This window comes from Phoca vitulina, unplaced genomic scaffold (genome assembly GCF_004348235.1).
Source record: "Phoca vitulina isolate PV1807 unplaced genomic scaffold, GSC_HSeal_1.0 scaffold53, whole genome shotgun sequence".
In the NCBI taxonomy this organism is placed as follows: domain Eukaryota; kingdom Metazoa; phylum Chordata; class Mammalia; order Carnivora; family Phocidae; genus Phoca; species Phoca vitulina.
This window is the reverse complement of record NW_022589756.1, coordinates 1,850,183-1,874,820: the sequence shown is the minus strand read 5'-3', so window position 1 is coordinate 1,874,820 and position 24,638 is coordinate 1,850,183. Positions and strand designations below refer to the sequence as shown.

The 24,638-nt window shown below is 55.2% G+C and overlaps 1 protein-coding gene across 4 annotated transcripts in view; it reads left to right on the top strand.

Moving 5' to 3' along the window:
* Positions 1-24,273, top strand: part of GFRA2 (GDNF family receptor alpha 2) — an 88,737-nt gene extending 64,464 nt beyond the window's left edge. For all 4 annotated transcript variants that reach the window (XM_032389070.1, XM_032389074.1, XM_032389073.1 and 1 more), the window contains 5 exons: positions 6,070-6,179; positions 6,943-7,083; positions 8,943-9,115; positions 18,833-18,886; positions 19,787-24,273. In XM_032389070.1, coding sequence (XP_032244961.1) covers positions 6,070-6,179; positions 6,943-7,083; positions 8,943-9,115; positions 18,833-18,886; positions 19,787-19,909 — 601 coding nt within the window. In that variant the 3' untranslated portion in view covers positions 19,910-24,273. The remainder of the gene's footprint in view (positions 1-6,069; positions 6,180-6,942; positions 7,084-8,942; positions 9,116-18,832; positions 18,887-19,786) is intronic.
* The last annotated feature ends 365 nt before the right edge of the window (positions 24,274-24,638 follow it).

Genomic DNA, 24,638 nt, shown 5'->3' with positions numbered 1-24,638 from the left:
GCAGCGATTCACCTTTTATTATTTTAGGGTAGACAGATTTGAGAAACTATATGTGTTTGGGAAAGTATTTATAATTTGGATCAAGGGCAAGTACAGGTGCCTGTAATTTTTCTTGGCTAAGACCAAAGCATAGAACCGAGAAGAATATATCCAAGTGTAAGTGTATGTCTGTGTGGGGATTGGGGGGTGTGTGTGTGTGTGTGTGTGTTTGTATAAACACAAGCACTCTGCCTCGTGACCAAGAGCCTTCTCAGGTCGTGGCCTGAAGCATTACTTTCTTCCCTGACTAGGTCATGAAGTGGGGATATTTATTTGAGAGCGAGAGAGAGTAGGAGAGTGGGGGAGGGGCAGAGGGAGAAGCAGGCTCCCCACTGAGCAGGGAGCCCGATGTGGGACTCAATCCCAGGACCCTGGGATCGTGACCCGAGCCGAAGGCAGACGCTTAACTGACTGAGCCACGCAGGCGCCTCTAAAGTGGGGATAATTAAAGCTGAGACCAGGGAGTGGGGTCTGAAGGGTCCCCAGAAGCCCTGCTCTGCAGCCTGTGCAGCTTGGCACATCCCCAAACTTCAGTGTGCCTCAGGATCACCTGGAGGGCTTGTGAAAGCACAGATGGCTGGACCCTGCCCCTAGAACTTCAGATCTTGTATGTTTGGGGTGGGCCTGGAGAATTTGCATTTCTCCCAGGTGCCCAGTTGATGCTGATGCTGTTGTTCTGTAGACCGCACTTTGAGAACTGCTAACCTATAGGAAGGCTACCCCACCTCTCCTGTCTGGGTGATTTCCGCTCGTGTGGGTTGATCTTTGCACATCCAGCCTTGCCTCTTCCCTCTATGAGAGCACATCTTCCTATCAAATAGAGTTGCCAGATCTAACAAATAAAAATTCAGGATTTGAATTCCAGGTGAACAATAAAAAAGTTCTTAGTATTAGTATTAGTTATGTTTGGCTTAACGTTAGTATGTCCCAGATAGTTCATGGGATATATTTACACTAAAAAATTCATTGTCTACCTGAAATTCAAATTAAATGGACATCCTGTATTTAATCTGGCAACTGTTTCATCAGATTGGGGGTCAGGTGTCTCTCCGTGCCTCTCCTGTCGCTTCCCTGTGATGGAATAGGCTACAGCTGCTGGTGAAACCAGCCCAAAGAGGGTTTGTGTTTTTCGGACAGAGCCACCTGCTGCCCCTGAGCTCATTTGGCAGCCTTCACTTCACTGGGATGGACTTGGCTTGTGTTCATATTGGTTCTCTTGCTGGCTCTCTGTGCTTTTCTTTGTCCGTCTGTCTGTCTCTCTTTCTCTCGTGCTTTCTTTTATGCCGTTGTTCTTGTGGGGATTCTTAAAGGTAGAAACTGGCAGTGTGATGGGGGTGGGCCAAGGAAAAAGCATGTTCCTAGCAGTCCAGAGGGCTGGCCTTGCAGTGTCTGCAGGGAAGAGCTGCAGTAGGGGCCGAGGATGGCACAGGGGGCCCGGCGGCTGGCCGTGCATCATGAAAAGGATAACATTTGCCTTGGAGAATGCACCTCCCAGGGCTGGGCCGGGAGCGTTCATGGGCCTGGTTTGCTTGGGGGTTGGAGTCCAGCGTGTTGCTGGCTTGAAGGAAACTGACACCACTTGGTCTCTGATGCTGACAGAGGGGGCCGCCGCCATGGACTTCAGCCTGTCTTGAGGGGTAGACAGTCAGAGCAATCAAAGACCTTCTGGAGACTTGGACGTGGCATCCTCCTAACTGGCCCCGTTTGGCCCTCTCTCTTGCCAAGGCCGCTTTGACGCCGAGAACAGAGAAATGCAGGAACAGAAGGCCTACCACAGCCCTTCCCTTTCCCTGCCCCTCTGCTGGCTGCTGGGCCCGGGCCTACCTTTTCTCTTCCCTGTGCTCTGAATGGAGCCGGCGGGCCGGCTTACAGGAAGTAGGCCATGGTTTCGAGGGGTCTGGCAAAGGAGCCTTGTGCATGTTGCCTGGCTTCGGGGGCCTGTATTCCTCTTCCTATGTCCTCAGAGTGACATGAAGAGTAACAGTGGGGTAGGGAGGCCATCGTGCACCTGGGGCCAGCAGGGTGACTCTGGAGCCTCGTGGTGAGGGACAGGGTGAGGGGGCCGTCTCTCCGGGTTGCCTTGAATGGGACGCAGACCCACCTAACCAGGTTGAACAGGTATTTCTTCTTCTCTACTGGACACAAGAAACACTGTTCCCTGTTTGCACTTGCCGGTGCTTTGCAGGCACAGTGCTGGGCACAAGATGTCTGGATAGAGAAGGAAGATGCGGTGACTCCTCCTCTAAGTGCCCCAGCTATCTAACGTAGCCCCGTGAGGGAGATGGGCAGGCATGGCTCACCCAATTTGATAACTGGGGACACAGCTCAGAGCCATGACAGGCCTGCCCAAGGTCACTCAGCGGTGAGTGATAGAGAATGGCCACGGGACAGATACTCTCTCTTCTCCCAGCAGCTGGATGTGCCCTTCCCCCCACCCTCACTTGGGGCTCCTTCACCTTCTAGTTTCCGGCTTCCTTTTCTCTCATCTCTTGTCCAGTGGCCTTGTCTCTCTTCGTGTACAGTCACATTCTCCTTGCTCATGCTTTGTGCCTCCTCCAGCCTGTGGGGCCCAGTGACATTTTGAGAGGCCTCGTGGATGGTGGGGCCAGGCAAGATCCTCAAGGTTCCCGGTGTCAGTGAGTGGAGAACTCACCTCGCAGAAGGGAAGGAGGCCCCGTGTGCCCACAGGGAGTGGAACTGCCTGGGAGGCTCCCCTCAGGTCTGCTGCAGTGGGCATTGTGCTTCTCATCGAGCCCTGGGTCCTGGCCTGGTGGCCATTCTGCCCTGACCCCCTGAGTTGGGATTTCCCTTCTGACGTTGCACTGACACGCAGACCCTTCCCATCCTTTGTCAGTCACGTGGCAGGAGCTCAATACGTGTTTAGAGGAAGGATGAGGAAATCAGTAAAGTCTGCCACTCTGGGAACATACGTTCCAGTTGGAGAGACCAAATAGGGCGGTATCAGTGAATCTCTCTATAGTTCAGTATGAATTGCATGGTCCAGACTCTCTGTGTAGCTAGACTGTGGAGATGGGAGAAATCCACACAGCAGGGTGCTCAGAAAGGGCTTTAGGGGGAAGGGCTGCAGGTGGGCCTTGGGGAGGCGCTGAGAGGGAGTCAGGCCTTAGTGTGATCAAGTGGCATAGGAATGCACTCCTGTATTTGGGCTAAGAGATGACTTGAACGCCTTTGGTGGGGAGGAGATGGAAACTAGGGGCTTGGCTTGTTATCCAGTAGCTTCCTTGTTCACACCCCGCAGGAGCTCCGTTCTGGCTTTATGCTGCCCACCTGCAGCGCTCCTTAGCGTTGGGCCTGACCATGTGCCCTGGGCTCCTTCTGGAGGGAGGCACTTGGCCAAAGCGACCAGTGAAGTCCCTGAAGGGGCTGTAAGAGTTTCCTGTGGCCGCTGTCACAAAGTCCCACAAGCTGGGAGGTTTAAAAGAGAAATTTAATCTCTCACAGTTCTGGAGGCCAGTAGCCTAAATCAAGGTGTCGGCAGGACACCCTGCCCTCGAAAGGCTCGAAGGAAGAATGTGTTCCACGCCTCTCTCTTAGCTGCTTGTGTTGCCTGCAATCCTTGGCCTTCTGGGCTTGCAGGTGTGTCCCTCCAGTCTCTGCCTCCGTCTTCACATGTGTTCTCACTATGTCTGTGTCCCTTTCCCCCTTCTTATAAGGACAGCCGTCATTGGCTTGAGGGCCCACCCTCATCCACTCTGCCCTCACCTCAGTCGCACCTGCAAGGAGCTCATTCCGAAGTAAGGTCCCATGACTGGTACTGGGAGTCAGGACGCACTTCAGCCCACAGCGTGTGCCTAGAGCTGTTGTTTCACTTGCTTCCAAATCCCCTCTACCTCGTAAAGTCCCTGCCACCCCCCTCAAGTCTCTGGGGGACTGGGGTGTGGGCAGAGGCCACCCCACTCACACTGTCAGAGCGCCTTTGTGCACGTGCAGGGCACACGGTAGGACAGACGCTCTTGCTGTTCAAGACCAGGTCTTATTCTGAAGGGGCTGAAGCCTTGGATAGAAATGCTGCTTCTCCCTGTTTCAGGGCTGGGTGGTGAGGAGTAGAGGGTGTCTTTCTGGGCAGGAGTGAGAGGGAAGACAACTGCAGATTTCCTTTTCTCAGGGATGCAGGATGTTGGCTGTGGAAGGACCCTTCAAAGGCTTCTGCACGGGAGCAGTGAGACCTGCCGGAAAGGGCCCCCACCCTGTCCTTAGTTCTGGGGCGGAGCCTGGCCCCCCTGCTCAGGAGCTCTGTGATCTTGGGCAAGTAGCTTCTCTGAGTCTCAGCTTCCTCCTCTGTAATGTGGGATAGTAACAACAATTGCTTGTCCTATCTCAAAGAGTTCGGATCTCAGTGTTTGTGAGGATTGAATGATAAATGGATGAATGAGGAAGTATCTTTTCTTAAATCATTTTTTTATGGTGGTAAATTATACATTACATAAAGCTTCCCACTTTAACTATTTTTGAGCGTGCAGCTCAGTGGCATTAAGTATATTCACGTTGTTGTGCAACCAACACCACCATCCCTCTCCAGAACTTGTTCATCTGCCCAGACTGTGAAAAGGTCTTTTACGAAGAGCACTTTCTATTCACTTGATAAATAAGGAAACTGAGTCCCAGAGATGTAAGGGCTTGCCTGAGTCACCCCGTGAATTAGGGGTACAGCTGAAGTGAGAACCCTGGTCCCCGGCCAGTTAGTTTGGTGCTCATCTTCTGTCTCCCACACCTCTGTGTGAGGCATCCTTGGGTTGAATTCCTCTGGAGAGCTTCCTCTCCCCCAAACCGCACCCCCGAGGACAAACCAGAATGTGTCCCGTGGTGGGACACACACAGCTGTCTGCTCTGAGGGTGTTCCTCTCAACCTCTTGTCTCTACCCACTCCTTTCTCAGATGGGACAGAGCTCCAGTGGAGGACCAGGGACGCTGAATTTGGGGCACCCTTTGGGATGGCTTCGTGAGGTACCTTATGGTGTGGAGAGAGTGGGGGCAGGGAGTCAAGGGCTGGGTTCTGGCCCTTCCTGTAGCTACCACAGCCTTCTCAATGAGCACCTATTTGTTGAGGTCCTACTGTGTGCCCATCATTGGGAAAATATCAGTGAGCAAGACCTTATTCCTCCCTGCTTGGAGCTGCTATGAGACACAAATGGTATGATACACAAGGACCCCATGGCAAAGGGCACTCACCTATAGGAAGTGATGACAGGGTGTGGGGGGAGGTGAGATGGCCGTCCCCACCCTGATGGGAGCCGGGTGCTGGGGAAGGTTAGACTTGGGTGCCCTGGGCTCCGTGGGACCTTCCACATCAGGTGCTGGAGACAGACCCGGGTCAGAGAGCGTCTGCCTTCAGGTGGCTCATGGTCAAGGAGGGAGGTGCCCAGGTGGTTATGAGGCAGTATCATGGGTGCCAACAGAGGGGAAGGGGTGATGGCAGGTGATGTCACCAGGGGAAGAAAGGGCTGATTCTGCCCTCGTGGGACAGGGAAGCAGGGGGAGGGCCAGCAGGGGAGGCTTTGCTCTGACCCGATTCAGAAGAGGCCAGTCAAGAAAGCCCATGGGTGTCTCACCTTAGGGGGGTTCTTTTTTTTTTAACCTGCCTGGGGGCTGGCTCCCGTTACCCTCAGATAGATCCTGTGAGGTGGCACATTTTGCAGGGAGGAAGAGTGATGTGTTGAAGGCCTTGGGCAGGAGTGTGGCCAAGCAGAGAGCAGAGCCCACTTTCCTGCCTCGGTCCCGGGCATTCCTGGCAAACCCACCCCAGGTTCTCTCTGTGTTCCTCTGACTGAAGGGTCCAGCCTGAGCCTGCCATGCCTCAGCTGTGTCCCTGGCTCTCCAGGAAGTCCTGCCCTCAAGGAGCTCCTAGCCCGAAGCCCCCCAAAGCCTTGGGTCCCCCTGTATTTGTCCTCTCCATCTTCCTAGCTTCTTCCCTCCCTGGGGACCCGCGGGGAGGAGCCGCCCTGTCGCAGACAGGGTGGGAAGACAGCCAGACTAACCTGTTCTCTCCGTTGGGTCTTCTCCTGACACCAGGTCCCGGCTGGCTGACTTCCACGCCAATTGTCGTGCCTCCTACCAGACGCTCACCAGCTGCCCTGCCGACAATTACCAGGCGTGTCTGGGCTCGTACGCTGGCATGATTGGTAAGCCGCCCCCGTGCACCTGGGCTCGGGGGGCCTCCTGGCTGCCTGCTCCCTGCTCCCTGCTCCCCGTGGGCAGGGCACCCGGCTCAGGGCCAGAGGGTGGACGGCCTGAGCTCGGTCTTCTCTGCAGTGGGAAAGCAGAAGAGAGGTCAGCCTTTGATCATGGGTGGAGGGGTGCCTTGAGGTCTTATATGGCTTTTGAAATGAGAAAGTAACGTTCATTGCATGGTTCAGGCATTCCAGGTACTGCACTGAGCGGTATATACCGACTGTCTTATTTTAATTCTCACAGCAGTGCTTGCTAGGGAGGGGTTGGTATCTCCATCCTATAGATGGGGAAACTGAGGCTTAGAGAGGTTGAGTAACTTGTGCAGGTTCACCTAGCTAGTAAATGTTGGCCCTGGGATCTACACCCAGGATGCGGACCTTCGTCTCCCTGGCTCTAGACCACATGCTCTGCTGGTGAAGAATGCAAAGGCCCACGCTCCAGGAAGCAGGGCGGGGGCAGCTCCTGGATACCTCCTCTGCTGTCTTGCTCTGTCCTCGGTGTCCGCACCCCTCTGCCCCCTGTGGCCATGGTCCCCTGGTCACAGGGCTAGTCATGCTCAGAGTGTGTTTTTGAGTTGGGGTGTGTGTGTTTGTGGGGGCAGGCCGGAGGGAGGGGGTGTTCCCAAGCTGCTTCTCTGTTGTGTCTGGGGCCCAGGGCCCAAAGAGAAGGCCTCACTGTTCCTCTCTCCTTTGCCTTCCCTTTCTCCCTGCCCAGGGTTTGATATGACACCCAACTACGTGGACTCCAGCCCCACTGGCATCGTGGTATCCCCCTGGTGCAGTTGTCGTGGGAGTGGGAACATGGAGGAGGAGTGTGAGAAGTTCCTCAGGGACTTCACTGAGAACCCGTGCCTCCGTAAGTCCTACCAGCTCCTCCCTGTGCCCCTTGAGGCCCAGAGGGGCCCTTCACAGCTGCCTTAGCCATCCCCTTCTTTCTCCGCTGGGATGCTCAGTGGGATATATGGGGCTTCCCCAGCAACCTACAGAGACCTTGGGTTTTGTGCTCTTGGAGACTCTATCCTCCTGAATGGTCAGTAGGCCAGCCTCAGTTTACCACTGGGGGTCTTGAACCTATGTCAAGTCAGGGTCAAAAGTTTCTGGTCTGTTATCCTGACAGCTTCAGCCAGGTTCCTTCTCGGCATTTGTCACTTGTCCCTTTAAGGATCCATTCCCCCTTAGAATTGGTGAGTTTCTTTTCAAGTCTTCAGACTGCTATTCAAAAGGCTAGAGAGGTGGGCTACAAGTCCCGCCTGCCTTGATCTGCTCAATCTCCCACCCACTTGAAAATCTCCTTCCTCCCTCCCTCTGTCCTTTCTTCCTTCACTCCATCAGTCCATGCTCCCTTTCTTTATAGCACTGGGGATTCAGAGAGATGAGTCACAGTGCCTGTCATTGAGAAGCTCACAATCTCATGGAGGTACACCATCAGGGGGTCACTACGATCACAGGATGGGGTGAATGATGCTAGGGTGGAGGTCTTCACTGGGCTCTTCAGGAGCCAAGACCGGTGATACCAGTCAGCCCAGAGAAGAAGGCCCTGGAAGCTTCTCAGAGGCTGGCGCATTGAGGGACAGTGGGCATCTGTCAGCTGACGAGGCAGGGAGGGCATGCCAGTCCACCTTGGGCAGAGGTGGTTTATAGGAACTGCAGACCACTGAGTCTTGCTAGAGAGTGTGAGGATGCCCGGAGTTACCTGGACAGGGAGGGAGAGTCCTCCTCACGAAGGGCCTTGCAGTCCTAAAGATGTTAGGATCTTGTGGTCCTGCATGTGGTGGAGATGGTGTGCAGGCCACTGAAGGGGTGTCAGCAGGTGGCACCGTGCCAGACCCGCATTGCAGAAGGCCCACTCTCTGGTTCTGGTGTGGAGGGGTGGGGATGTGGTTCTGACAGGTGACCCAATACAAGTCTGCTCAGAGGGCAGAGGCCTGCTCACGGAGAGGACAGTGTGATTGAAGCAGAGCAGTGGCGGGGAGGGGCGAGGGGAGATGGAGTGGACAGATCTTTAGGAGGTGGGTTTCACCAGTGGCAAGTGGGCGGTTAGGGAGGCACAGTGTGGGACCTGGGTGGGAGAGTTGGCCCCTCCAAGACTGTTCACATGGCCAGAAAGCGGTGATGCTACGGGAAGGAGCGATGCCTAGTTGGGGCATAGACGTGATGACCTTGAGGTGCGTCTCAGACTTGGAGGTGGAGATGTCTGTAGGCACTTTGTTCCAGGGTCAAGTCTTAGGGACAGTTTTGTCCGAAAGGTCCCATTATATAGTCCTCAGTGCATTGGTGCTAATGGTGTGGGAGTGGGTGAGGCCACCCTGGGAGGAGGGCTGAGTCGGGGGCTCCTGGAACGCCGGCAGCCAGGAGAACCTGTGCTGGAGCCAAGGGGGGTTTGGGGGGTGGGGGATTGGTATGGGGGAGTGGTCCGCAGCACCGGGTGCCCCGGGCCCAGCCTGCTGCCTCCTTCCAGGCTCCCCATATCCACTGCCCCTGTTCCCTTCCTCTTCCACATTTCTTTCTCCTGTGGTTTCTTTGTCTTCTCCAACCTCCCTTTTGCTGTTTTATTTTCTACATGTGAGATGTCAGTAGTTTCTGAAAAGGAGCTCTGGAGAAGTTAGGACAAGCCACAGCCTGTCCTCAGCTCTGGGTTGTTCCAGAGAAGGCGGCCTTGGGATGTGAGGGGCAGCCCCCGAGTTCTCTGCGCCTACCTGCTCTCTCCCCCCACAGGGAATGCCATCCAGGCCTTTGGCAACGGCACAGATGTGAACCTGTCCCCTAAGAGCCCCTCATTCCAGGCCACGCAGGCCCCTCGGGTGGAGAAAACACCTTCTTTGCCAGATGACCTCAGCGATAGCACCAGCCTGGGAACCAGCGTCATCACCACCTGCACATCTGTCCAGGTGAGGGGACGTGGCTCTGCAGCTGGGGAAAAGGAGCCAGGGGCAGGCTGAGGGCCTAGAGAAGCACCATGACACCAGAGGTGGGGGTGGGACATTAGCAAACTGGGGGCCAGGGACCGGGTGCGAGAGTTCCTTCCTTTGGATCGGGACCCCAAGGCAGGGAGGAGCTGTTGGGGGCTAGTTTTCTGTGTAGACGTTCCCTAGGCATTCACCTTACAAGCGTGAAGCACCTGTCCTATCGGAGGATTGTGCTAGATGCCATGGGGCTCCAGAGAAATGTAAGGGTTACCATTACGAACCATCCGCTAATTACCAGGTATTGTGCTAGCAGATTCTCTACCTATTTCATTGCATTTTCACACAGTGAGGTGTTGGTCTTCTTGTTTTACTCAGGGGAAACTGGCCCAGGAGGGTTGGGCAGCATACCCAAGGTCACACAGCTGGTTAGTGGTGGAATGAGATTTCAAACCTACGTCAGACTCCGGAACCCATGATGCTCATTGGTTTGTCCATCTGTCCATCCATCCATCCACCTAGCGTGTGTTATGTGTGCGTCGTGTGCCAGGATGAATGTGAGGTGCAAGGGAGACACTGGTGAATGAAACGGACACAGTCCTGGGTTTTGTGGCCCTTGTGGTCTTGTCTGGGGCCAAACAAATCAACGAGCATCGGGCATGGGCTGTGGTCAGTACCACAACAGGGACACGTGTGGCACCGTGGGGGGGCACGTCATAGGGCTCCCCACTCAGCCTTTCTCCCTGCTGCTGACTGCCCTCAGGCCTTCCTGCCAGTGGCTACGTAGATGCTTTGCTTAGGAGGTTCGTTCTAGTCAGAACACACACACACACTCACACATCTACCACGTGCACTCACATAACACACGCATACGTACTCATGGACACTCACACAACACACCCACACACTGTCACACACACACTCAACTCACTTCTCACTCAACTCACGTATACACGTTCTCGCCCGCATACACATACACGCACATACACTTTCTTTCACACACACATCCCTAGAACAGAGTGTAAAAGAGGTCCTCATGCAGAATGTCAGCGCGGAGGAAGGACATCAGTGAGATTGAGGGTGGTGGGGTACAGTGGGGGAGTCGGGCCCAGAGTTGCCAAGAAGGCTGGGGGGCTCTGAAGTACAGTCGGGGGCGGGGAGAGCAGGGCCTGGCTGTGAGGCAGTGAGGACACGGTCTGAGGGGTGGCCGGCTCACGGCATCCACGGGGGGTGTACAGCCGTGAGACTAGCTGACGGTGTCCTGCCGTGTACTTGAAATATGCTAAGCGAGTAAACCTTAGGTGTGCTCACCACAAAAAGGGAAAGAGAAGGCAAATGGAGAGATGGATATGTTGATTGGCTGTGAATATTTCACAGTATACGTATACGTATCTTGGGTCATCAGGTTGTACCCTTTAAATATATACAATTTTTGATGGTCAGTTATAACCTCAGTAAAGCTGGAAAAACCCCCAGTGCTAGGATGAGGACTTGATCAGGGACAGGGCCTGGGGGAGGCGTTCCGGTGCCCCGAGACCCATTGTACCGTGGGAGCAGGTGCGGGTGCCCGTCCTGGTTGCGAAGCCCACCCCGCCTTCCCTCCTGGTGGGCCCCTCTGTGCTGTAACGGCTGACCTCCAAGTACCCTCGTGTCGGACTCAGGGTGGGCCCTCCCGTGCCCTGCACCCCTCCATGAGGTCACCCCTCCGGATCTGCGCTGAGGTGTTTCTGTCACCCTTGGGCAGCTCCTAATTACACTAGCCATGCGTGAGTGGCTGCTGGCGGGGGCTCAGGGCCTGCTGCACAAGTACACCTCAATTTCATGCTAGAGTGCTGGGCAGCTCGTTGTTCAGGGCTGGGCTCCCTGTCAGGTGACCAGGCGCCGCCATAGCCCCCATGTCCCTGAGTCCCTCGGGGCCGGCTTACACGGGAGATGTGACTCAGCAGGTGGCTGCTGACCTTTTCCAGGACGCTTGCCTGTGACTCACTGTGGGTGCGGAAGAGTTCAAGGCCGTGGCCTCCTGCCCCCACTGCAGCCTGCTCAGGACCTGATGGCTGACTCCCCCCCCCCCCCCCCCCCCCCCCCCCCCCCCCCCCCCCCCCGTTTTCCCTCTGCAGTTTGCTAAACTGTTTCTTTTAGCCTCAGCCTGGTTTTCTGCAGACTCACCATCTGGGGGCTGGTCTTACGCTTGGTTTGATTCCAGTGGAGTTAATACATGATCTGCAAGTCAGCTAATATACGGGGAAATGCTTGCGCACAGAGCAGTGCTCCCTGCGTGCTGGGTGTTACGGACGTGGAGGGGGGTGGCCGGACTGGGGAGGCTGACTGGCAGGGGGCTCCCCCGGCCTGGCCCCCGTGACCGCCCACTCACAGTCTAGTGACTAAGTCACTGTGGGCAGGACAGCTGAGAATGGCCATTCCAGGAGAAAAGGAAGAGATGCAGACCCGGGGGTGGGGTGGGGCAACCATCATACCTGGTTCTTTCTCACTGAACCTGAAGGGGAAGGGCCCCTGCTTCTGTTTTCATCACGATCTTCAGTGAGCACCTACTACTTTGTGCCAGATGTTGGGAGTGCACAGTGAATAAACCCTCCTCCCTGCCCTCCTTCCTGCTGGAGGCTCGTGTGGGTGGTTTGTCCCCTCCCCAGCTCATACCCTCTCCCTCAGCTCTGCTGGTTTGGAAGGGCTCTGTGGTGGCCTTTGTGGGGGCTTTGGGACAGTCACCCACGGCTACAGAAGGGGGTCCCTGAGTGAGGGCAGAGACAGGAGGCTGAGGCCAGGGTGGGAGAGAGGGTGGGGGGACTGTGTACCCCACACACCCCCTGGAGAGGGAGAGGCAAGGTCACTTTACTTATTTCTGTCCTCCTCCCCATCAATAGGCCCAGGCCCTTGGGGAAGCCTTTGGGACCCCCTTCACTAACCCAGAGATGGCAGCCAGTTGGGGACCCCACATAAGTGATTGGACGTTAAGACCAGAGGGCCTTCTGAGATCTCCTCCTGAAACCCCAAAGGATGGAAGCTTGGCGAGGACAGTAACTTGTCCAGAGCCCCCGGCCTGCAGCTCCTGAACAGTTTCCTCTGGCTGCACTGCCTTGGATCCTCCTCCAGATCTGCTACCCTAGAGGGCTTTCCCATGGTGGGGGGCGGGGTCTGCAGCTGGAAGAACTCTTGTCCACATCGTGGGGCTGCCAAGCAAAAACATGGGTGTTCACAGAGGAGCCAGGGGCTAGGAGGCCCCCGACTTGGCCCTGTGTCTGGGCATCCTGGATGCTGTTTTGAGTCCTGTTCTCCTATGCTTCCACTCCTGACTGTAGCCCCCGCTCCAGGCAGCCCTGCCTGCCTGGAACTCTCTAGAACTTGGAGAAAGCATGGCAGGAAATGCGTGCAAAATGGTCTCTCCCCCTCCCTTCTGGCCTTGCCTGTATGTGTGTGCATACACACACCCCTGTGTGAGTCCCCTCCCTGATCTGAAGCCCAGCCATCCTGTCCCCTGGGGTAGGCCTGAGGGCTGCGGTGAGCAAGATGCTGGCCCGTGTACTTGTCAGTCCCTTGGAGCCAAGTGCCTGTCCTTCCTCTCTCTGCCTGGTGATTTCCTGCTTGGATTCACCTTTCGGGGTGTTTCCCCTGACTCTGCTCCTGCCTCGCCTCACTTGAGCCCCCATCATGATGTGTTTGGCTCTCTCTTGCAGGTGTGCGTCCCTGAGGGACAGGGGCTGCCTCTCACCCTCTTTGTTGCCCTGTGTACCCCGGTGCTCAGTGCGTGGCACTGAGTGGGTGCTCCAGAGAGGCTGAGGGAGAGAACCCAGAGCCCCCAGTTCATGGGGTTCATTGGAACTTCCTGCTCCCCATTCTAGAACAGGCTCTGTGTGCGTTCTTGCTTGCAGGCAACTCTGTTCAGCTTCCCTCCTTCTCATAGCTGCTGTCTGTGTGCCTGCCACGAGGGTAGGGAGGTGAAGAAGTCTTTCTATGGAGGATCCATGAAGATTGTTTAGAAGGCTCTTCTGACACATGATGGGGCCTGGACCAGGGCAGTGCCGTGTGGATGGGGAGGCAGCGAGATTGGCAGCGGGCTCTTGCTTTCTCTGCTCATGGTTTGTTTCCAGTGTCCTTGGCATTCCCTGTGGTTTTCTCTGGGCCAGTTTGCTGGGACCCAAGTCTTACCTTTCCTGGGGCCGCAGGGCCCTGGCCACACAGTCTCCTTTGCTGTTTTTGTCTCTGCCAGCCAGTTTTGGCTCTTACCGTTGATACTTCCCATCACATGTGGGGGCATTAGAAATGCATTTGGAGGGGTTGACGCAAGCCCCACTCATCACGCACCTACAAGAGGCTCAGCAGCCCTCAGACGCTTTTGTCCCCTCCTCATGCTTCCTGCTGTCGGGATGGATCTCTCTGCCCAGGCCCGTGGGCATCAGAGAGGCCTGGCAGTGTGTCCAACAGTTCTGATACACTAATATGGCTCCTTTCCAAGCTTTGAAAGACTTGAATGCAGTCCTTATTTTCTTCCCTCGCTCTCGTTCCCCTTGTAGTCGTTTATTTATTTGTCCATCAGGACCTGCATTCATTTATTCAACATAGATTCTTACTGCGTGTGACTCTGTTCCAAGCTCCGAGGCAGACCAGCTCACTTGGCCAGTACCTTGGCCCCACAGTGATAGGATGGGCACGATGCATGCTCAGATAGCTGGGGGAGGAAGCTGTCAGCACGCCAGGAAGACTGAGAAAGTGACATGGGATCCAGAGGAGGGAGGGCTGCTTTGGACTGGGAGTGGAAGCAGAGGACCCAGGGCCGAGTTAACCCCACTGCTAGGCCTGGGAGAACAGGGAGGGCTGAGTATGTGGCGCCGTGGAATTGGAGCAGAGTGGGTGGGGGTGTCCAGGCAGAGGGGCACGTGGCAGCAAGGGCTTGCAGTCAGCATAGCACAGAACAGGTCCACTAGGGAGTCTGGCCTGCTACCTGTTTGGATAAATCAAGTTTTATTGGAACAGAGTCACACCCCATTGTTTACATATAATCCATGTGCTACACAGGCAGAGTTGCCTAAAATACTAACCAGGCCCTTGCAGAAAATGTTTGCCTGCTCCCTGGTCTAGAGGAGCCTCGGGCCCTGGGTTGGGTGAGAACACCGGGTGCTTACATGGGAAGGACGGATGGGAATGCAATCTGATGAGCAGGCTGAGATGGGGAGTGTGGAGGGGCCACTGAGGGCCTTTAACTGGGGACTGTGGTGGTGGGAAGATGAGCCCTGTGATCTGGGAAGGCCTCTACCTGGGACCGCAGGTAGACATTGGTTGGCAAGGGAGACATACCTGCAGACCTGTTTGATCTTTGTCACCGTTGACAGTCATAGGTAGGCAAGATAGGAGGGCTGGATGAGGGGGCGGCAAGGAGTGGAGGGGAAGAAGAGTGAGTTACTAGGTGGGCCAGCCAGGAGGGAGGTGGCCAAGGACACTGAGATCTGGGGCTGGGGCCAGGAACAGAAGCAGAGGACACAGTGTTGCCATGGATGCAATCCTGGGCTTGGTCCCCGGCACCTAGGCCAGACTGGTAGGGCCCTGGGACTGCCAGACCCAGCTTTGGGAGTGGGGACAGAGGTGGGCAAGGAAGAGGAGGAAGATAATAATTCCTTCCAACTGCCTGGGCAAAAACCCCTCTGGGAGAAATTTCTAGAAGGATGAACTTTGCCTTTGCTGCCATTCTCCCTCTGTCTGTGCCCCTTCCCCAGTCAGGTCTCCTAGTGCCACCTGCTACTGCATCCTTCTGGAAGCAACGTGCAATACAGCCAAGGGCACAAAGTCCCTGTGCCCGCCTCCACGTCGGAGGGATTTACTATTCAAGGGTCTGCCCCCTGCTGTCCTTGCAGCCCAAACCTGTGCCTTTGGGACACCGTAGCCCCACAGTCCCCGAGCTGGCCTTGAGGAGAGCAGAGGCTCAGAGTTGGGGTGGGGGTGGGGCAGGGATTGAAGCAACTCACCTCTGTTCCCCTAAACTTGTTGCATAGGAGTCCAAGAAAACTGGGTGGGATGGGCATCACAGGCAGCCTTAGGGGGGCATGGCCTCAGAGGGCAGCCTGCAGCCTGGTGGATTTGGGGAGGGAGGCAGCCTCTCTTGCTCCCATATTCTTGACTGGCACTGAGGTGACTGTGTGGATGTTTATTTCTCTCACTAGGGCGCCAGCAGGGCTGTGACTCATTCATCTTTGGAACCCCTTGCGGGAGCCGTGGGGGAAAGTTAATGGTGGGCGAGAGAGGCAGTGGATTTGAGCCACTGGTGGTTTTGCCATTAGGTAGTGGAACCTTCTCTCTGTACCTTGCCCGTAGGCCGCTTTCAGAGAAGGTCAGCTGGTGGGCAAACCCCTGCCCTGCTCTGTGTGGCCAGGGCTGGGTGAGGGCCTCAGGGTGGCCCCTGGGGAGATTACTGCAGCCTTCGCTGTCTGCTCTGTGTCTGCTGGAAGTCAGGTGCTCCTGTCTGGCTGGGGCAGAGGCTGCTCCTCTGGGGGTAAGGGCGGGGGAAGCCCCAGGCTCCAGCCGGCCCTGGGTTGCACCTCCCAGCCCCTTCCTGGGCCCTGCCTGCATTTCTCATAGGCCCTGTGTTAGGATGTAAACCTAAGCTTGGCTCAGCCTCACGCCTCGTGGCATTAAGGAGCCCTTACGGGTGTGCGGAGCCTTGTTGTGCCATGCGCCCTGTCTCGTGCAGTTGTCACAGTGGGCCAGTGAGGTACGTTGGTCTGTCCCTATTTTGTAGATGACAAAACTGAGGTTACAGGAGATGAAGTGACTTGCCTGGGTCACTGGATGAACAAGACTCGAGCCCAGGGCTCTGGCCTCTCAGGCTCTTCCTTCCTCAGATCCAGGAGTGGTCCTGTGGGGATGGACACCAAGGATTAGGACCCTTTGGCTTAATATTTTATTTATTTATTTATTTGACACAGAGAGAGAGAGCACAAGAAGGGGGAGCAGGCAGAGGGAGAGGGAGAAGCAGACTTCCCGCTGAGCAGGGAGCCTGATGTGGGACTCGATCCCAGGACCCTGGGATCATGACCTGAGCCGAAGGCAGACGCTTAACTGACTGAGCCACCCAGGCGCCCCATGGACCCTTTGGCTTAAAAGCGACAGGCTGGACGGGTCTGTGAGGATAAAAGTCTGTGAGCTAGATCTCCGAGCACCCGAAGGAAGTACTTCAGGACAGCAAGAGGAAGCCCCGGATGTCACCTGGGCGTTCAGCACACGTTCAGCGTATGGCCGGCGGCCCGGAGCCTGCTGGACTGACTTGTCACTGGTTCAGAAGGACTCAGGTCAATGCTGTGGATGATGGATGCACAGTGGGTGACATGGGGCAGGGGCACGGGTCCTAGCCCTGATCTTTGTGGAGGCCAGTCCTTCTCTCCCACCGAAATCCCTGAGGCAGCTATCAGAGACCACCCTGGGGTTGGATTGCCTTGGGGCTGGCCCAGGGAGCCGTGTCACTTTCTCATGTTAACGTGGGTCTGATGAGAGGATGGAGACTCCTCCTCTGCAGCTCCCTCTCCTTCTCTGTTACCCTCCTCCTCCTCTGCGCCCTCCCTTCCTCTCCATTCCTTGCCCCCTTCTCCCTCTTGCCCCCTAGGCTCCCCCCTGCTCCCCCCCCTCACCCCCCCCCCCCCCCCGCTGTGTGCTCCTTGGCTCCTAGGGTATGCCTCTCCTTTTTCTCTCTACTCTCTTCTCTCTCACTGACTTCTTTCCTCCTGCTCCTACCCGCCCCTCCTTTTTCTTCAAATATTTGCCACCAACCCCCTCTCCTCTCTGCTTTTAAGAGGAGCCTGTCAAGTCCACTCGCTCTGAGGGGCAAATCCAGCCCCAGGCCCGTGGCTGCCAGGTGTCCGCATTCAGATCTCACCTCCTCCGTGCTGGCTGAGCCCCTGGTCCCGGTGCTCCTGTGCTCCCCGGGCTTCCCCCCACGTGGGGTGACCTGGGGCATGACCTTCCAGAGCCAGCGGTGGCCGTGCCTGTGCCGAGGACCCTGACAACTGGCGTCCCAGCACAGCAGCTTGCCAGGCCTCAGAGGTCACTTAGTTTAGTTGTCTTCTCCAACCTTATTTTTTTTTTTTTGGAAGCAGTAGACTATTTTTAAAAATCATTTTTGTGTGTAACTCCAACATACAAAACCAAAACAGACTCGCTTTGGTTGGAGTGGGGGTGAAGACGTTGATCCTGACTCTGCTTCCACGCAGGCTGCTTAGTGACACTGGGGGGAGGGGGCGCACCGGAAGAGGACCTGTGTGGAGGGGACAGAGGCCTGCCAGACCTGGAAGCAGAGACAGTGCGGAGAGAATGCCAGGAGAAGCGGGGGCTGGGCCACGTGGCGCGGGATGGCACAGGATGGCACAGATGCTGCGAATTGCTCAGAGGGGTGCCCGAGGGTGGATTGCTGAAGAGGAGGGCAGTTGGATGGAAGACCGTGATGACAGCACAGCCCCTAGGCGGAGTGGGCAGGCTCTGTCCCGCAGTGGCCTCCCACCGCCCTGGCTGGAGCTGCGCTTGGTGGGGGTGCTAGAATCCAGTCCTTGGGTTCCAGAGGGCCCTTCGGCGGGGACAAAGGTGGGTGGCTTGACCGGGCTGGATCTTGGCACCTGAAGTCACTGGCACCGTAGTCTTGAACGAGATCTTCCTGGGTCAGGTCCCCGGTTCTATTCCTGTTGTGCTCATCATCACCGTGCTCACGTCTCCACCATTGGTAGAGACTTTGATTTTGGCTGGCCTCTGTGTGACAGCTGGGGCCTTGTTTGGCTGACCAGATGCCCTGGGTGGTAGATTGCCTATGATGTTTAAGGGATTATTGATACTTCTGGCCAAGAGCAGTGATTTAGGAATAATTTCTTGGGCTTCCCGGTGCTTTTGGTGGCCAGAGATTCCCCGCAAGTGCCTTGGGAACCAAGCCGTTCAAAGCCAGGGTAGAAACACCATGTCCCCCAGCTGGTTCCCATGGATCATTTTTATGACACTAACAAAGGACGGTTCCTCATGCACACCCTCTGGTCCCACATCCAAGTGGTTATGCCAGGAATAGAGAACCCTGGAATCATCAGTAAGCCAGCGTTCCTTTTTCATTCCTCGCCTTGGCCCCCGAGCTCCCAGGTGCCACACATCTGTTCAGGGTAGACTGGCCAGCACCTGGCCCTGTTGCCCTATGTCTTCCTAACATGCACCAGTGGCAGACATCACTAATCAATTACAGTTCTCTTCCCCACAAGCCCAGATAAGGGCTTAGGAGCTTTTTGGAGCTGGCACTTGGATCCCCATTCTGATCTATGACATTCGTTCATTGATTCATCCTTTTATGCATCTAGGAAAGCATTTACTGAGCTGATGTTACAGGCCAGACACTGCCCAATGCAAGGAAAAGAAGCCATGGTCCCTGCCTCATCAAGAGGAGCTCTGAGCATAGTCGACAGACATGCAAATGGCTTATTATTATATAATGCCTTAAGTTGGGGAGCAGAGTTAGCAGTCTCTTCTCCAGGAGCCCAGGGGAGACAGGACCTAAGTGCTGATGGTGTGAGAAGCTGCCTGGGATTCAGCCAGCATCTTCTCATGCACCCTGTGCTTAATGACGTCAGTGGTGGGTGGCAGGGCCATGGAATATTTGGTCTCATTCGAGTCATGGACAAAGTCGGCCAGAGAGCCGGCTCTGGTGGCCCGTCCTTACTAGCACCTTTTCTTCCACAGGAACAGGGGCTGAAGGCCAATAACTCCAAAGAGTTAAGCATGTGCTTCACAGAGGTGAGTGAGGGGCAGAGTGGGGGGGGGGGGTGCAGGGTCCAGAAGGGGGTGTTTCTCGGGTGAGTCTCGGACTTGGAGCCCCCAGATCCCATTGCATGGACTGGGCTAGTTGAGCTTCTGGCCCGCCTAGATTGGGGTGGGCACTCACTGCTGGGGGTGCAGGCAGGGCTGTACCCGGGGCCCTCGGCCGTCTCCTTGGGTGAGACACAAGCAGCTGCTTGAGCAGAGGCCCTCTCAAGCCTTCCTGACTCTTCATGACATCTGTCCTGAGCACCTGCTCTATGCTGGTTTTGTGATATTGAAGAGAGAGAGAGATGGAAAAAGACACAGTCCCTTCCTTGAAGGAGGCCCAACACAGGAGTGTATCTTTGACTACATCTATAGCATGTGTGTAGGTATTTATATATGTATAAAAAGGAAAGAAAGCATAAGCTTCTAGAGGAGGAGAGAGTTCAGACAGAGATGGGCAAGGAAGCTTCATGGAGCAGAGGGATTCAAAGTAATTTAGGAACAGGAAGAACAGAGCTTCTTCCTCCTCTCCTCTCAAGAAGCAGGTGCTTGGTGGACCCTGGGAACTTCTCCTTGAGATCGTAGTACCATGGCCCTCTTCTCTGGTCTGTGTCCATAGACCCCCTTCCTCACTTGGCAGCATCAGCCCCTTTTCCTGGGGACTGCTGCCCTGGCTCCTGGAGCCCAGGGCTCGGCTCAGCCCCATGGAAGCCCAGCTTCGTCTCCAGGCGAGCAGAAAGCAGGGCGCCCTGGGTGGACCAGGAGGGCAGGGGCTCGAGGACTCTCCTTCTTGAGTCCTTTTCTTTGCCTGACCCCGGGCCTGCCGACTCATTTGGTTTTCTGTCTTTTGTTGTGTCTTTGCTTCTGTCCCCCCTTGTGCCATGGCCGCAGCTCACGACCAATATCATCCCAGGGAGTAACAAGGTGATCAAACCTAACTCAGGCCCCCGCAGAGCCACACCGTCGGCTGCCTTGACCGCTGTCTCCTTCCTGATGCTGAAGCTGGCCTTGTAGGCTCTGGGAACCATGTCGGGAGATTTCTGGAAACTACACAGATGAGAACACCCGCCTGGCAAAATGGAAACACACACAGACACACACACACACCTTGCAAAAAAATTTTTGTCCCCCACCTTGTCTCTGAACCTGTCTCCTCCCAGGTTTCTTCTCTGGAGAAGTTTTTCTAAACCAAACAGACAAGCAGGCGGGCAGCCAGAGAGCTGGCCCAGAGGTCCCTCGGCAAGGGAAACCCAGTGCTGAGGAAGGGTGCGAGGGTCTAGAAATGCCCTTCATTTTCTGCTGGTGTTTTCCTCTCTGCATCCTGCTGACGTAAGAGACCAAGATGACACTCCTGCGGCCCAAGGGACTTGAGGCTGTGCTGATGTGAACTGGGGGCAGGGTGGCGGCTCCTTCCCAGCCACCCACTCCAGGGACCTGCGGGGGGCCTGGCAGAGGGCGTCGGGCAGTGGGACGGTGAGGCTGGCTGCTGGGGGTCCAGCCGGGTACCTCGGCATCCCCACTTGGCTTTGAGGATGGAGTTTATTTCACCGTCTCTGTCTGGGTTGAGTGGGTCTGCGTCTGACCTGGGAACCCCCAGCGATGCCTGTGGAGGGTGTGGCACCGGGCTCCCCGACTGTGGCTGGAGGTGGGGCTGGGGCCAGCTCCAGGGGGCTTGGGGGCTCAGCCCTCCTGGGACATCCCCTTGGGCTGAGGGAGCAAACCTTGGGCACCAGCTCAAGGCTGATGCTTCCTCCTCCGCGGCAGGAATTTTGAAATCAAAGAGAAATGATCCTTTGTTGGCTCTTTTGGTTTCTTGTGGGTCCATTTGGTGGGTCTTCCCCCTCCCCCGCCCCAGGGAAAGGGGTCCCTGAGGGGGCAGAGAAGAGCCTGGTGGGACTCCTGCCGGCGCTGTGCTCTGGGGGCCATGGCTCCCTTTTCCTCTTTTCCACATTCTCTCCTCATTTCCCAGACGAACGCCAACCGTATGTACGTAACGCGACTCTTTTCTCAACATATATGTATATACACATCCGTATACATATATCGTGTGGTTTCCCCTTTTTTCCTTTTTTTAAGAAGCAAAACTATGGAAATGATACCCCCACAGATGAGCGAAAATGTATTATTGTAAAGTTTATTTTTTTTAATAATGTTGTCTATAATGGGAAAAAAACGGAGATTGCCTCCCTGTGTCTCTGCCCCCATCAGGCTGACTGGGCTGTGGAGGGGGGTTCCTGATCCGTATTCATACTTAGCCAAGGCTCCAATAAACATACTAGGAAGCAGTTTGCCTTCTGCCTCACTCTGGGCGTGCTTTCTCCCCCTGTTTTGTTCTTGGCCCAGTGCCACCTCTTGGCCGCTTACCTGGGCTCTTGACGGGCCTTGGGGAGAGTGTGTGTGTATGTGTGCGTGCACACGTGTCTCCATCCGTCATGTGTCTTCGGTGTGGGTGAGGGAGCTCTTTTAGGAGATGATTTTCCACTTGGTGGATCTCTGCATCCCGGCTCTGCTGAGCCTGCTGGGCCCTTCTTCACCCATCCTCTCCCGCCCCGCATTACCAATCAGTGCCAATGTCCCTTGGCCCCAGCCTTGATGAGAAAGAAAGCAGCCATGGGGTTGGACCAGGAGACAACTTGATCTTGACACCTCGGGTCTGTTTGGGTTTTAAGGCTGCCTGGGTGGTCCTATTAAGTGGTCCTGTTGGTGTGAGGTGGTATATTCCCACTGGGACTCCTGGTTTATGTAAGGTATGTGATTGCGAAGGCAGGGACCTGGCCTTCTGGATCCCATCAAAGAAGGAAGATGACTGTGGTCCATCTCTTCTCTTTTTCTCCGTTTACTGCCCAGGCTCCACCTGGACCCTGGGCCTGCCATATTCTCCTGGAGAGATTCTCCCTGGAGAAGACGGAGGATGCCTGCTGGCTGAGTGTGTGCGCACACCCCCACATGCAGGCTTGTGAGTGTTTGCATGCACATATGAGTGTGTGCACAGGGCGGGGAGGGAGGAGGAAGACTGCCACGTGGGGGGTGTTCCCACTGTCAGGGCTGCATGTGATCCCATCCTGTCACCACCGGGAGATGAGGTGCTGTTTTTCCGTCTCCCGATTCTGGGTTCCCCCAAAAGGCTCTTGGTTCCAGTTGCAGAGACACTGGCCACCATTGGCTTATGGTGGTTATAAGTGTGATGTATGTGTTCCAGCCTGTGCCTGGAGGGACAGTGCACCAGCCAGCTCTCTTCCCCAGCCACCACTGGCCTTACTCCGGGTAGCGGTGGCTGTGGAGTTTGCTTGGGAATCCATGTTCTTTGTGAACAGCGAAGACTGGTTAACTTAAAAGGCTTTGGGGGGAAAAGGCTCACATAATCAGTGGAAGGTGGGGGGACCAGGGGAGGCTGGGGCAGGAACCAAAGGACATCTGAAGGGACAGAAGGCATGATCTACAGGGTCAGCATGCTGCTGCCTCTGGGATGAACGACCAGCAACTGTTGTCCAACTGGCTGCACTGGGGCCTTGTGCCTACCTCCTGCCATACTTTGGTGGGACAGGAGAATGTGTCCTGTCTGACATTCCTAATGTGGTTTAAGCCCTTGGCTTGCATAATGAAGGAGAGAAAATTTCCCAAAAGGAAATGGAGGTGCCATTAGGAAGGAGGGATGGATGCGGAGCAGCTTTACTGTGCCTTAAAACCTCTCCCTATCCAGGTATCACATAGCTGAAATTTTACTATTAAATATTGATTCCTTTGGTTGAGATGATTCCTGTTCTCTGTGATCCTCTCAAAATACGTAAATAACACTGGGAAGAATAAAATGCTACTCCCTTAATGCTAATTAGGTTAATGGTTTGAATGAATCTTAGTTAACATTAAGACATTTGGGCCTAGACATTGAGATTGGGCTTGGGGGACAGTTAAGTGAAGAGGAGCAGGAATGGAATCAGGAGAAGATTGGTAGGGGCTCCGGAGATAGAGCTGAAATTATTTTAGGGTTCTTCTGGGGAGAGTCAGCTGCATGAAGTATAGGCTCACTGTGCCTTTACCCAGTCAGCGTAGTCTGTCTTTGCCACTAGCCCCTTGGGGATTCCTGATGTGGGGCGTGCATCTATCTGCAGCTAGGCCCCATACCTTGTCGAGACTGAGACCACATAGGAATGCTTTTCCCCTCCCTGGGGAAGCTTCCAGCCTGGGACAGTTTTGCTCAGTCAAGAACCCAGACATCCGCTTCCTGCCTGGCTCATGCCCTGCTGCCATCCTCTAACTAACATAGCTGGGACCACTGGGACTGGGCTGAAGGCCCAGTGGAGACCTATGATGGCGGTGGATCCAAGAAGGCCAGTTCAGGATCACAGAGGACTCCATTAAGTGAGCTGCACCTGGGTCCTGAGCTGACCTCAGTGGCAGGCTGCATAGCTGGACCTCTGCCTTGTTCTGAGACCAGACGCAGGGTCATTATCAGGTCCCTGCATCCCACACCTACCTTCATAACGTGCTTGCCAACATGGGTTTCGCAGGACTGAGCCCAACCCTGCTGTCTTGAGTCCTTTTAAGACACAAGCCCTGACTCCATCCTCAGGCCCTAGCTGGGTCCTGCTGTCTCCACCAGACTTTCTTGATGCCAAGCTTCTCCAGGGCTGCCAGGGTGGCCAACTGTCACCTGTGTCCTGGCTCTTGCCCACCCCGTATGCTAGTTAACTGCTGGTCACTGGGTTCCCAGGGTCCGACGGTCCACCTGTAATGGCTTAACTTCATGCCCAAGGGCCTCATGGGGGGTGGTGTGCATGCACACAAGCGTGCGTGTGCCTGTCCCTATTTCCTAGCCCTGTCCCAGGGACTGCCAAATGCCTGTATAAGACAAAGACTTGCTTTTCCTCACATAAGCGCAAAGCCCCAGTGTTGCCTGGTGCGGGGGAAATGCTTTGTCAGCCTTTTCTAACTTGTGAAGTGAGTTCAAGCTGGGTCTTCCCTCTCTTGTAGGCTAGGATACCAGGGGATAAAACTGGCCACACGCTCCGTGTTAGTACAAGTAAATGTATTCATAGCCTGTTGCCCATTCTTTTAAAGTCTCGATGAGGAGTAGATATTTTTTAGAAATAGATTTAATTTTTTAAGGAAAAACCAAGTCATTTGGAGCCCAAACTGGTAAAAAGTTGCTATCAAAGTGGTGGGTTTAAAAAGGCTGGTTACTGTCCTCTTGTTCAACCTTGGTTACCTCATCTACAAAGTTCTGTTAGGTGATAATGAAGGCCCTTCTCAACTCAGCATCAGCTCTGGAGGGGGGGAGAGACACACCGACAGACAGAGGCCCACACCCGGGGCTTTTCCTGCCTGGGGAGCCACCCTCGTTCTGAGCAAGGCGGGGCAGCCCCATCTGCCCACGTAGCCATTTGGAACTTCTAAGTTCAGTTGTGTTTTCTTTTTTATTTTTATTTATTTATTTTTTTAAAAGATTTTATTTATTTATTTGAGAGAGTGAGAGAGAGAGAGAGCACAAGAGGGGGGAGCGGGAGAGGGAGAAGCAGACTCCCTGCTGAGCAGGGAGCCCGATGTGGGACTCGATCCCGGGACTCCAGGATCATGACCTGAGCCGAAGGCAGTCGCTTAACCAACTGAGCCACCAGGCGCCCTCAGTTGTGTTTTCTAAAAGCCCAGCCATACTATTTCATTGTTCCACTCCTATCTTAAAACAAGTGCGTGAGTGGAAAGGGCTTTGAAATCTTTGCAAAGATGTGGTTTATAGAATCAAGGC